The sequence below is a fragment of the Notothenia coriiceps genome, unplaced genomic scaffold (assembly GCF_000735185.1).
Source record: "Notothenia coriiceps isolate Sejong01 unplaced genomic scaffold, NC01 NC01_scaffold00009659, whole genome shotgun sequence".
In the NCBI taxonomy this organism is placed as follows: domain Eukaryota; kingdom Metazoa; phylum Chordata; class Actinopteri; order Perciformes; family Nototheniidae; genus Notothenia; species Notothenia coriiceps.
Genome location: NW_011342360.1, coordinates 228,378 through 242,815, shown reverse-complemented (window position 1 = coordinate 242,815; position 14,438 = coordinate 228,378). Strand labels below are relative to the sequence as shown.

At 44.8% G+C, this 14,438-nt stretch overlaps 1 protein-coding gene across 1 annotated transcript in view; it reads right to left on the bottom strand.

The window, feature by feature from the left end:
- Positions 1-14,438, bottom strand: part of LOC104945519 (ras-associated and pleckstrin homology domains-containing protein 1-like) — a 50,207-nt gene that overhangs the window by 11,592 nt on the left and 24,177 nt on the right. The window contains 11 exon segments of the mRNA XM_010771203.1: positions 175-332; positions 435-602; positions 804-940; positions 1,215-1,335; positions 1,433-1,531; positions 1,992-2,102; positions 2,371-2,514; positions 2,594-2,659; positions 2,917-3,038; positions 3,834-3,993; positions 5,293-5,370. Coding sequence (XP_010769505.1) covers positions 175-332; positions 435-602; positions 804-940; positions 1,215-1,335; positions 1,433-1,531; positions 1,992-2,102; positions 2,371-2,514; positions 2,594-2,659; positions 2,917-3,038; positions 3,834-3,993; positions 5,293-5,370 — 1,364 coding nt within the window.

The following is a 14,438-nucleotide window of genomic DNA, read 5'->3' as shown; positions in this document are numbered from 1 at the left end:
TTGAAACTGTGGTTGTTGCTTTAAAACTGTGCGTTGCTTGCTGAACTGTGCGTTGTTGGTTGAAACTGGGTTGTTGCTTGCCCTGAAACTGTGGTTTGTTGGTGAAAACTGCCTGCTCCGTGCTTGTTGCTGAACTGGTGGTTGTTTGTTGCTGAAACTTGTTGTTGTGCGAACTGTGGTTGTTGTTGAAACTGTGTGTTGTTGAAGACTGTGTGGTTTCTGAAATGTTTGGTGGTTGTTGTTTCTATGTTGTTGATGTTGTTGCTGTGGAGGAAGTTGTGCTGTGGTTGGAGGCTGTGGTGGATGTTGTTTGGCGGAAACTGTGGCTGTTGCTGGGGAGGAAGTTGTTGTTGCTGTGGTGGAAACTGTTGTGGTTGTGGTGGTTGCTGTTGCTGCTGCTGTGGAGGTTGCTGTTGCTGCTGCGGAGGAGGAGGCTGCTGCTGCTGCTGCTGCTGCTGCGGAGGCTGCTGCGGAGGCTGCTGCTGATGCTGTTGCTGCAGCTGAGGTTGGGGGGAGGGCGTCAGGGCGGGGATATCAGCCGAGTGCTGGCTGTGGTGCCGGTGACCGTGGGAAGCGTGCGGCAGGGTGGCCCCTCTGGATGCCTGTAAAAGAAGAGACTATGTGTTAGCTGAGTGACATAAATAAGCACATAAGCAACTAGAGAATGCAATTCCTTCCGCTAAACTGCAATGCAGATTTCTCCAGATGAAGATCACATGTCGGGAACGTTTCTGAGCATTCACACAGAACTATAACAGGCTCTCTTTTGATTCATTCCTGCTTTCTTCATCAGAAGGCCTTACCCTGGAGCTTTCCTCGATCTGGGTCCCTCTCTTCCAGGCTTCAGAGAAGATGGAGCTCACCACACTCTGGGAGCGGCCGTGAGACGAGCCCGTGTCCACGCCACTGTCCGAGTGGCCTGAGTGATTAGACTGGGATTCTGGAAGTACACAGGAAAGAATGTATATCATTAGTGGAGTAAAATGATAATGGATGTGCAGTATGACGTTATTCGTTATTAGCCAAAAAGTTAAGATCTTGAATTATAAAGAACATTTCTCCTCATACTAAGTGTTTGAAAGACAGGCATTTGCCAGGAAGGGCAGGGGAAGTCTAACAAAGGATGCTTCTGAGCAGCATTATGGGAAATGTAGTTATGGTGTATGTCCAAATGTAAGGAACACATATGTATTATACTGTTGTGTTAAACTCACCAGGTATGCTGGCGGAGCTGGAGCCTGATCGGATGCTGGCGGTCGAGAGAGAGGACCAATCGTAGGCCGCCTCTGTCCTCTTCATGGCTTCCTGGTAGTTCACGTATAGCTGCTTGCCGTACTACAAACAAACACAACATGAGATAAACAAATACTTTAGATAGTGTGAGAGAACATTGTTTGGACTTCTTCGACACTGAACCATTAGTAGGACGTACCTTGGCAATGCGAATCCCATTCACCCACTGGTGCAGGGTCCTGACGTCATCGCAGCACAGATACTTGATGTACTGGGACTTCTTCTGGATTTGTGGATGCTACAGAGAAGTTAATACATATTTCACTATCCACAAATGTCCACTGAAAAAGAGTTTTAAAGCTTTATTTTAAAGGATAATCTTTTAAATATATATAAAAGGACAGATTTAAGGAATCTCCTCTCCTGTCCATAAAATACAACGAGTACCAACATTCTACCCACTTGTTATTGGTAACAAAAGCAAATACTCTTATTAACTTGTTTGGAAGCATTTTGAGAGAGAGCTTGTAACAGAAAGGTGTTTATAAGGGAAGGCTGATGCATAGTGGATGTAGTCTGGCAGTGTAGGAGAGAAGCTCTAATAAGCCTCTAGAGACTTTACAAATTAATTCACACGTTCCATTTATAGGATGAGAAATTCACACCCTGTCAGAGTCTATGTTAAGATACTACATATCTGTTGGTGTCAGAACAACACTCTCCTCCTCCTCCTCCTCCTCCTCCCGCCCCTCCCTCACCTTCAGGGCCAGGCAGTAGTCAGTCGGCGCCTTGTATTTGCTGCGGTAGTCCTGGCCGTAATACACGTTCACATGGTCCAGCTGCAGGAAGCACACCAGATCTCTGGACGCCTGCAGAGAGGAAGACATGGAGGACGGGTTGACACATGGCTGATGTATTTTGGTTACACTTTAATGTATTGTAGGACTCGCACAAAGCGGCAGGATTTAAATAAGGCAACAAAATGATACCATTTGTCCTGTTGCTAAAAATAGAGCCCATGTGTTGTGATCAGGCACTGCAGCCAACAGGAAATACCACAGAGCAGATCTGGTTCTCATAACCCCAACATGTGTGCTCCGTCTTCACTCGGCATGAGCCTAATGCACACTCACTGACCTTGGCTTTGCCTTTGGGGACGTAGTAGATGCCCGAAGCTCTGAGAAGGAAGTAACGTTTCTTCCACGACTTCTTGCCGTCCTCCTTCAGCCACAGGATGCCCTCGATCTCCGGCACGGACACCGAGCCGCCGCAGAAACACTCCTGAGGACACATTCATGTTAAACTTGATCTGGTAGGTAATCCTCCTGATGTGTAGGAAAGATGGGAACTTTAATCTCACCTCTAACAACGCCTCTTTATTCCGGTCAGCCATTTCTGATATCTCCTTCCGCCCCAGCAAGTAGTTCTGGAGATGATTGAATGCAAACAGTGAGAGAAGGGAGTCGGCGGATCACCTCGTCTTATGTTAAATAAATTATTCACCTTTACTCGCTTTACTTGACCTACTTCCTACACAAACACACTCCCTTGTTCACTCCAGCCACCAGCATGCATACACAATGTGTTTGTGTGCGTAGCATATGCTGTCGGGATTAACACAGTGAATGCAGGGGAGGGCATCGAGAGGATGATCCGTCCCCACTGTCCTGAAGTGAAATGTACCTGGGGGTTCTTGAAGAGAGCGTATTTCTCGATGCGCTCGATGAACATCAGCTTGTTGTGGCTGTCCCGGGTCCAGTTCAAAAGATTCTCCACCAGGTTCTCGTGATCCTCGAAAATGCGCTCTGAGAGGGGGAGGAGAGACGAGGGAGGGATGAAGATAAGAAGCAAGATATGCAGTTTTTTCGCTGACACGCAAATGTGCATTTAATTTCCTCCCTCCAGGGATTCCAGTTTTTTAGGTGGGGCAGACATTTTAACTGTAAGCCTGACGATTAGCCAGAGAGTACTTTTCGATTATAATGCTAACAGTAGAGATGTCCCGATCCGATCACGTGATCGGGGATCGGAGCCGATCACGTGATTTTCAAAAGATCGGAATCGGGAGAAAAAAAATCGGGGATCGGGATTTTTTTTTTTTTTGTTTAAATTTTGTATTCAATGTTACAAAACTAAAATGACCATGTTCAAGTCTTAAAGTCATCCTGAGGCCTTAGTTTTGGTTTCAAATTACACAACATCATGTATGTGTTGCTTCTTTGGGGCTTGTTTTCATAGACCTGCTTATTTCTCTCAAATCTGGCTCCAGAGTGGGCGCAGTGTCTAATTGTAGCAGTAAGCTAACAAGTAGCTACTGATAAGCTTTATTTTGTTTTGATCCAATGCTGCACAACTGAACTGATCCAATGCTGCTGTGAAAGAAAGAAGCTATATCCATGTTGGATAGAATATCCAATTTAAATAAAAAAATAACCTTAAGGGACAACTTGAATGCTTTTTTTTCTCTTAATGCATTGCATAAAGATCGGATCGGGAAAAATCGGTATCGGCAAATTGTCAAAATCAAATGATCGGAATCGGATCGGGAGCAAAAAAAGGTGATCGGGACATCCCTAGCTAACAGACTAACGCTCTCTTACCCATCTGCAGCTCGTTGATGGTTTCCACCAGAGCCCAGTCAGGGCTGTATCCACAGTGGGATTTATCCAGCAGGCTGTCCAGCACCTGCCTGACTGTCTGCCTCTCGTCCACCATCATGGTCTTAGAGCTCTCGTCCGACATGTGGACCCTGATCACCAGCTGAGGACGAGAAACGAGAGAAAAAATTGAAAACGTGGGAAAAAACCCTTTTGTATTACGAACACTGTGACTGTATCTGTCCTTCAATAAAAACATGTCAAATCATTTATTTCCTAAGATTCTGATCACCATCCAAGTTCCAGCATATCTTTCCTTTGTATTTCTCTATGTTACAATATTTCATGGCACAGTGGTTTTTGCAGCTGTCCATTTTAAATTAAGGCTCTGAACCTGATTAGGGGATTGAAAAGGATGAATCATGTGCCTGTCAGGCTTCTTTTAAATACTATTTATGGGGTCACCACAGTCACACAGTCACATAAACAACAAGTCAAATCCAATAATCTGGCTAAAGTTTTGCACCCGCAGCCAAAAATCCTCAATAACAAGCAGGCTTTACCTAATCTGAATAACACGTGCCGAATCCATCCTCACTTAATCCCAGCCTACAGAAGATTTCTCCTGGTGTGAAACCAAATTAAAACTTCAATTCCTTGACATCCAGATTAACCCCTCCCACAGGGACCCTGACGTCCAATCCGCGTGGGGGTACAGATGATTGAAGAGAGGCTTGGGCCAATGAAGTAGTTGGGGAACGCTGTGAGGCTAAGACATTTGGGGGGTGTCTGACCTACATTTCTCACAGGAGGGACCCCTTGAAACCCCTAGTCTGGAAGAATAAAAGATAAAAGAAATCACACAGCTTCAACAACATCTGGAAGTTGTTATCCAAATGCTGCTTCAATATCATAGATGTAACATAGTGAGGAAAATTGCTGACGACCTGAGTAATAATTTAGCACTTTTAGTATGTGTCATTGGTGCCAGCACTCTTTCTCTTGCTATAGTAAGTCTATCCCTTTGTGGTGAAACACTGCTGAGTCTCTACCATTCACTGCATGTAAAAGGACACCATTCACTGGGGGAGACACTGGTTAAAAATGTCCTGTCTGTTGAGTCCCATACGGACTTCCCAATAGAGACATGCACACGCCGGTGCTTTCAGGGAGTCCGTATTGTTCACAGAAGAACCAGCACTTGTTTGGCTGGATGTTGTAAATACGACGTTCTGCATTGTCTGTTTTTTCTGAAACCTCTCTCCGGTGTCTCGCTCCCTCCCCGGCAGATACACACATAATCAAACACTGCAATGACCTATTTTCTCTGCGCTCCACCGCCTTGCCGTGGAGGAAGTTCACAAAGAAATGCAGTGTGCGGTGAATATGACGAGACAGCGATTATTACACCAGTCAGAATTTTTTTTTTTTTTCTCCCCGGTAAGTAAAAAGGTGGTCGTACCTTTTTGACCTGTGCCTCCTTGATTTTCTCCAGGGCGACTCGGATCTTCTCTGCCTTCAGTTTGGCAGCTTGTTCCTCCTAGATGGACACGCAGGAGCACGGTTAATATCATGAACACACACACAACCCTTAAAAAAAAAAGGTTTCTGATTTCACCGCCTTGCCTCATCCTCTGGCAGGAACGAGACACCATGCACACACAACTTCATTAAATAGTGAGCAGCCTTCTAAACCATTTAAATGCACAAGCCTCAGGCATGTTGGCGCATAGTGTCGTGCAAAACCCAGATCCAGTTTTTCCATGCTTTTGGGTCTCTTACCTGCCCCCGCCAACAGGATGCCATCACCTCCATCCCGCACGTTTTGTTTGCTTCCACGTGTTTTACCTCAACGTGTGTGAGAATTTTTTTAGCGAAAACACTTTGTTGCTAAAACGCTGCTATTGTGATATTGGTCCAGTTTTCCCCTCAAGTATGGCGCAGCATTTTCTGCCTATGGTTCCATATTGGAGTCATATGGTGCTGCAGCGGCTTCCTTTGATCTTGCTATACAGCAGAAAGGGAAACAATGGCAGAAGATCCCCGCGGGGCGAGAGGCTGCGGATGAGAGTAGATCAGCTCAGCCTCTATGCCCTCCACTCAGAGATACACTGATCTGCTGCGGAGATCATGAACAAGGGCAACAAATCATCCAGATTCATCCCATCCATAATTCATTGGATTCTCAAGAAAAAAACTTAAAAAACAACCCAGGAAAATAAATACATTTTAGTCCGCCTTCCCAGCCAGCTACTGGTGTTTGAAAAGTTATTCCACAATGATCCTCAGTGGGTGAAAATCCACATCTTCCTCACTCACAGAAGAGACTTTGTGGCGAGACGAGCACAACTTGACTACAACCCCAAATGAGACAGTAGGGAGGACCATGCCCCTCCCCCTCACACCCTCCTCCCCTCTCTCCATCACCATCTCTTTATGCCAGATGTGGGGGGGTTTGGGAGCGTGCCCAATCAATGGAGCGTAATCCGCGCAAAAATAGTAGAATGAGAGGGTCAGCCAACCAGCCGAGCCCTATGCTCTCCGCTGTAGCCAATCAGGAGGAGCGGGGAAACCGTGACCGGTCGACGGCCCCGGAGCTAAACCACAGTGACAACGACGGAGAGTGGGATTTGGGTGAATGAAAAGCGGAGGTGCTGAATATTTTAAGTCTATGTGTGTTAAAAGAGAAGGGGTTTTCACAACTAGACCTCCTCCTTCTTCTTCGTGACCCTGACTACCTTTCCACATGACCAGCTCCAGGGCACATTCATGCAATAACACTATGTTTGGCCAACACATGGTGGCAGGCTTTTAGTGTGAGTGAGAGAGAGAGAGAGAGAGAGAGAGAGAGAGAGAGAGAGAGAGAGAGAGAGGGAGTGAAACTCTGTAATCCCAGGTTTCAAGGAGGTTGATGACCTCTCAAGACTGAGAGTACTCCTAGGAGAAGGAGACAAGGCACACCTTGCTGCCCAATATGTATACACATGCCACAACCTGAGGGACAGTGAATGAGACACACACACNGAGTGAGGGAGGGAGAGAGGGAGTGAGAGAGAGAGAGAGAGGGAGTGAGAGAGAGAGAGAGAGAGAGGGAGAGAGAGAGAGAGAGAGAGAGAGAGAGAGAGAGAGAGAGAGAGAGAGAGAGAGAGAGAGAAAGAGAGAGAGAGAGAGAGAGAGGGAGGGAGAGAGAGAGAGGTCACGGGGTTGTAAGGATTCCAGTCCAGAGTCAATCTGATTCACACATAGCGTAACTCCATTATTTCCTCCCCCTTATGACACCTACACCCTGCTCTTTTAATGTATTAATCTGATTGCTATTCCACAGACGTGTTCCCTTCCACTTTCACACCATAGAGCCAATTTAAAAAAATTCTCTTCTGCCGAGCTTGGGAAGAAAATCTCGGCACCCTCTCCCTTTGATGTCTCGTTCCCAAACATCCCGCGCTCATTCAGTATTCTGATTCCAGGGTGAGTTTGTGAGTCTCTGCTGCAGTGTGTAACACTAACACAAACTCCCTCACAGCCGGTCCGCCGCGGGCTATCCATCCTCTCACACTTTTTAAAACCAGTCAAATGCTATCTGCATACATGGACACAGTGAGAGCAGCCACACGCGTTGAAACACTGAATCAATTCCATTGTTCTGTAATAGCAGGAGAAAGAAAAAACTCCACTCCAGGATTTTGGCTGTAAAATGTAAAAAGGAAATAACTGAGAGTCAGCCAGCTCCACTGTTGGCTTTTATTAGGTTGTATTAAACGGATAACTCAAAAGGCTTTTGGAAAGAAATCTGCATGTCTATGCCAGTGACCGCTAATGAACATCTTCCAGTTTATTCTAACACGAGTAGTACAAGGCTGTCTTTTGTTTTACAGTCCATGGAAAAAAAGAAGTCCTGGAAATAATCTAAATCTTTCTCTGGAGTTTGGAAGATTAGTAACATTTGTGGCTTGTCTCATATGCAGTAAATGCTCTTGCTCAATAGGATTTCAAACTCTGGCATGCGTCGTCTACCTCACTTGGCGTCCCCTGCTTTGCACTTGGCGATGATTTGAACAATCACTTTGAACAACAAGTCTGCACACATCTGATCGGAATAAGCTGCAACAAATACAGTCACTGTGAAAACTGCCAAGAGGGGGGGAAGCAACACATGATGGATACAGATGTGAAGATACTGGATATCAGAGAGGGGGGCACAGAAGGGGTCCAAATGCAACCACGATACACATCATTTAAGGATGCATCCATAGGACTGCAACTTGCCATTCTTTTTATTATTATTAACAATTTAGTTTATATAATTTTTTTTTTTTTCTAAAACTATTATTCGCAAATTAAAGGAAGAGTAGAGTTCTCATTTTGTGCAACCAACCACTTCAAAACAACTCAAAAGCTACAGCCACAGAGTTCTGACCGATAACTACACCGATCATCATTGTAACTCTATAAACATAATTTCATGAACAAAATCATAAGCAAGCTACAAGGAGACAGAGAGGACATGAAGGAAAGGAGACAAGAGATGACATGCCAGGGAAGACAAGTGTGGAAGCAAGTAGGACCAAACGTCCAAGTGTATTTAAGCATGGTGAAGTAAGTGCAAGGTAAATGCTGAAAAACTAATGTTCCGCAGATCGTCTCGTAGAAAATCCTTTCATTTTCATTCCTGGCAATACAGTGTTTTCACTTGCCACATGCATTTCTCTTCATTCGTGCATTCCTTGTTGGAGAAAGGCTGACATCAGCTGAGACACTGTTAAGTCTCTTGTTTTAATTAAGGGAAATAAATAAGTCTTTTCCAGCAGCTGTTTTCAGAGAATGAATTTTTCCCAAGGCATGCAAAGCAGAAGAGAGAAGCAGTACGTACACACACACACACACACACACACACACACACACACACACACACACACACACACACACACACACACACACACACACACACACACACACACACAATCCTTCACTTGTTAAGCCTCGAGGTCAAAGTTGAGCTCCACCATAACTGATTAAGACGTGCTTCACACTGCGTTGGATGCATGTGACAAAGAGGTGAGTGTAAGTGAGCTCTTCTTCAAATATGTGTCTGGGCGGTTGCATATGGATAATCTGTCCTCCATGCAGCATTATTCTCCCGGTGGATGTTACTGGTATCAGATAGAGTGCTCTCATCTGTGATACACTCTTAAGTCCTGCAGCTACAGTAACTCCTGAGGATAAGCACAGAATTATTCTAATTCTCTGGGGAAAAGGTCACGGCGAGTCTTTGTGGTCACACCACTGTTCTGCTAAACAAAAACAACCTTTGTTATGTCAGAAAGCATGGATCGCAGCTCAATTTCACATAATTTGTTCCTTTCCTGTCAGCTTTTTAAGTTTAAATACTGGTGGTTTAATTTCGAGTGCTCACCATCTGCTTGTCTCTTTTTTTATTTGCCTCTACACTACTGCCAAAAACTATAGTTCACTCCATGACTGCCAAAACCATAGTTCACAATGAGGCTGCGTTTCATAATTGATGACCTTCCTCTGCTGTCTCATTTAAAGAGACACTAATATGTGTCATTAAGTATGTCTCAAAGCGATTTCAAAAGCAAAAAATAGAACAAATTTAAGGAAAGACTTGAAATATTTGCCCTTATTTTAATACTGACTTCTCCAGGACAAGTGCCTGTGATTGGCCACTGGGTGACACTGTTCTCCCACAGTGCCACGCTGAAGGCTTTTAGCACTGGATTCCTCTCTTAATTCAAAGCTGAAATGTGAATTATGTTGGCCTTGCTAGCTTATTTTTTCATCTTCAAAGCACTCTATAAAAAATGTGCATTTCACTAACCTCCTATAAAAGAAGCATGAGCTCATAAAAGCCAGGTTTCCTTCATTTGATCGACATTGTTTAGAAACTGCACCTTGAAAATCAACACTGTGCAGACAAGTTCTAAGCACTTCTCTTATGCTTAGCAACATGTATGGAATAAATCAATGTTGGACAGCCAAGAGGTTGCATAGCTGTTGTAAAAGAGTAGGAAGGAGATGTACCTCATGGTGTAAAGCAAAGTGCCGTCATCCTGGAGCCTCAGCAGCTTGTTGGGCGTGGTCATGTTGTGAGCGATGGATTTCTTTCCATTAAGGAAGAAGGTGTCGGGGGTCCAGATGTTGCTGGCGAGCAGGTTGTTCAACGGCAGCATCTCCATGGGCCCTTTGAAGCACAGACGCTCGTCCTTCCAGCTCTGACGGAAGAACACGTCGATGGTGTACTCCTGAGACCACAGAAACAGGAACATTTCCACCAGAAATATGTAGCACGTGATGTCAGTGAAGTGCACACTGCTCAAATGTTTACCAACCTGCCTGCCCTCTGATCATCTCTATCTCAAAACGTGCTGAAGGGTGCCAAAGGCAGAAAGTTCTATTTCACTCTGGAGTTTCAGAGCTCATTTCGTCTGGTGGTGTATTTACCCAAAACAAGAATTTAAAGTTACGTAGAGCCTCTGCTGCAGCATCCTTTTCTTCCCTAATGGAGCTTTTTGGTGTCTCATTTCAGAGCTACAAATAAGTGCATTAACACAGAAGAAGCTCATTTCACTTGCTACTTAGCAGCCAATTGTCAATCAGCGCCGAATGGTCCAACATTGTGCAGCAGATCCTCCTTAATGCCTTCATACACATCCACTAGGATTTTGCAGATCAAGCACTGTGGAGATGCATCATGTATGTGCTCATGTGTGAAATATCGACCCGCTTCAAGCTAGGAAACCAACGAGAAATGAACAGGAAAGGAACGCTCCATCCTGCAGAATAATAGCGATGTTAGTGGTGCTGGCATATACGCTTTTATGGACCGCAAAAACTATTCAAGTCCCTCGCAGCATTTCGTTAATCATTCATGCACTGCTGTCAATACCTTCTTCAAGTCAATTATGGGAAAGTGGCAACTGCTGTGTCAAAGTGAGCCAGGGATATGGCCGGGTGTAATGGGAGATTTAATGGAAAAGAAGATTTAATGCCAGCCAAGTGGAACCGTATAGTTCATAAGAGAATGTATTAATAAAGGGATGAACAAGTGGGAATGGGCCAGCCACGTTGCATTAAATCTTAAATGTCATCCACGTTCAGTCTGCCTCATTTACATGAAGCTAAAACAAATCCAATCTTCAAAGAGACAACCAGGACCGGAGCGTTCATCCCGGGAAACAGCGTGAGCAGTGGGGCCCGTCTCATCAAATGTAAATATATGTTTCCATCTAAAAATACCTACAGTAGTCTGGGTGGGCGTTGGAGACGTGTATGTGTGTGTGTGTGTGTGTGTGTGTGTGTGTGTGTGTGTGTGTGTGTGTGTGTGTGTGTGTGTGTGTGTGTGTGTGTGTGTGTGTGTGTGTGTGTTTACCCAGCGAAGCCAATCTCTCTCTTTGTATTGACTGTGTTTGCTGCAGATGAACTCACCATCTCTGTGTCAGACACCGGGCCGAAGCTGGTGACGAAAATATTCGTCTTGATCTCGGTGACGTTTTCTGTTAAGAGGGAGAATGTGAGAATGTTGGGAGGTCATTAAAAAGATAAGAGAAAAAGCATTATTGAATAGTTTTTTTAATGAAGTAATACAGGACAGATATTGGAGTTGATAAGCCGTCCGTAAGTCAATTTATTCCCCTGATATTTAGGAGTTCTCCCCTGACAAGAGCCGCATCAAATCTAACAGCGCAGAGGATGCAACTAAGGATTAGTTTCATCATTGATTAGTCTATAAGAGGTAAGGAAATAGTGAATAAAAGTGTCTTTTTGTGTCACTAAAACTCCACAAAACCAAGATATTCACTTGGTTTCTCTCTCAGGGCTAGTTTCAGACTCGTTTACACAAAGACAATTTTAACTAATTAGAGAGAAACTTGTTCAAATGAAAGGTAGATAGAACAATGTAATCAATGTTCCCAATTAAAAACCAACATCAGTTAAAATGGCAGCTGTACAGAATAAAAATCTGTATTTACATTACGTTATTTTTGTACAAGCAAAGCCAACTTAATCCTCACTATGCGTGTAAAGGTGTTCCTGAGCAGCTTGTTGAGTGCCGACTGAAGGCCTGAATGTTTTTCTGGTATGTATTTATAGGTCCTCTTGTGAAGGGTAGCAACCGTTACCAGGATGTGAGAGCAGGCTTCAGCCATGACACATCAGGCATTCAACATTAAAAAGCCTAGTTTCTTCCCCATTATGGTTCAAGCACTCTATGTACTCAGGGAACAAATTGTAATGATGACCGATGTAGTGAGGACAAAATAAAGAGCGGTGGAGGGAAAAGAAAATCAGCGGAGTAAAGTGCTGCGCCGTTAAAGAACGAGAAGCTAGGGAAGGGTTGAAAAATGAAAATTGAAAAGCTTTTTATTTCAGCGGGGCCTTTAGAAAAAGAAATCTGCACCTTTTGAATGGCAATGGCTCTCAAGGTTATCTGCTGTTGCCAGGGCGAAGAGTGTGAATAAAACACCTTAGCAACATGTTGAAGCCTGATTGATTTACTCTCCTCTACTCTGCTGGTGTACAAGAAAAACACCTGCATGCATGCATGAACCTCGCCGTGGATCAGGAGGAAACACAGCTTCTGAAAACATGTGTTCACCTCAGCTGACATGGGAGTTAAACTCCACATCTGCTCGCACAGTTTCCACCCTTGTATCTGCCAATCTCCCAGCAATATCCAATGAAACGGTGCATGAAATATCAGCGGGAAACAAGGCCTCCCACAGCAGATTCAGGTTGGCCTGCTGGGTAGTTTGACTGTGGTATTATGATATTAAAGGTCCCCTATTATACTGTGTTTCATCAAAATATCACAGGTCTCAGATATATCCAGAGCCTGTCTCTGATTGGCTGAAACACCAAACAGATCATTGCAGCATTACCCATAATCCCCTCTGTTTCAGCCCTGTTTCCAAAGTGCTGATTCTCTGTCTGTTACTTTAGATGAAAATAAGGAGCCCCTCCCCACGCCCCTCTGAGAGACATTTGGTTACAAAGAACTCAATGGTGCTCTAGGAGGAGATTCAGGTGATAAGGGGGAGGGGGGGGGGGGGTTACCTTGGTTGCTGATTGGCTAATGGTTACACAAGACAAAACATCGTTATGACATCATAAAGTGGCCAAAATCTGATCAGCTCATTTTCAGACAGGTTTTTATAGAAATGGATCAAAAAGAGAGAGAATCTTTGTTCCTGAAACTTTCAGAGTGTCTTTCCACAGAGGGGACACATGTTGATGTAGAAGAGACATGAAGAAGAGGGGACACATGTTGATGTGGAAGAGACATGAAGAAGAGGGGACACATGTTGATGTAGAAGAGACATGAAGAAGAGGGGACACATGTTGATGTAGAAGAGACATGACAAGGAACAAATGGAGAAAGACCAGAGACGACGCATACGAAAGACACTTAGAGTTGCGGGAACAAGGCACAAGGAAGAGGTGAAGCCGCGAGAAGAAACTAAGAGTTTGGGAACATGGGACAAGTAGAGGATCAAGAAGACGGAAGGAGTAAGAAACTTAGAGTTGTGGGAACAAGGTACAAAGGAGGGCTCAGAGAACGGACGGGAGTAAGAAACTTAGAGTCTGTGGGAACAGGGACAAGGGAGACGAACAGAACGAAGAACTTACGAGGTGGAACAAGGGAACAAAGGAGAGGACAGAGACGGACAGGAGTAAGAAACTTATAGTGGGAACAAGGGAACTAAAAGGGAGACGGACAGGAGAAAGAAACTTAGAAGTTCTGGGAACAAAGGGAACACAAGGAGAGGGTAGCCAACACAAAGAAAACACGAGCGGATCCAAAGACCACCAAGACCCGGCACGGAATAGTTGGGGGAACAAGGCAACAAGGAAGAGATCAACAGTCGGCTACAGGAGTCTCCGAGTTTTCCTCTCCGCGCCCGGCGTTACTGTGTCGTGACAAAGTGTCCTAGCGAACTGCCCGAGGAGCTGCCAATGCCTGTTGTCGAGGCACGGCCCCGACCTCCAAACGGACTCTAGATTAAAAATAGTATTAAGTCGAAAAAAAACCTGTACAAAGGCGGGAGAAGAAGTACAGAGAGGATGTAGTTGTACACAGGAGAAGAAAGTCAGAGAGGATGTTAGTTGTACCACAGGGGAGAAGAGGTACAGAGAAGATGTAGTTGTACACAGGGGAGAAGACGTACAGAGAGGATGCTAGTTGTACACAGGGGACGAAGAAGTAACGACGGAGATGATAGTTGTACACAGCGCGGAGAAAGTACAGGACGAAGATGTACTTCTACCACAGGGGAGAAGAGGTACAGAAGAAGTGTAGTTGGTACACAGGGGAGAACCAAGTACAGCGAGGAATGTAGTTGTACACAGGGGGAAGAAGAGTACAGAGGAAGATCGCGTAGTTGTCAACACAGGGGAGACAGAGTCGTACAGAGACGTAGTTGTACACCGCGAGAAGACGCTAAGAGAGCCAATGTAGTTGTACACCAGGGGACAGAAGAAGTACAGAGAAGATGTAGTTGTACACAGGGGAGAGAAGTACAGAGAAGAAAGCTAGTTTGTACACAGGGGAGAAGAAGTCACAGGAAGACTGTAGTTGTACACAGGGGG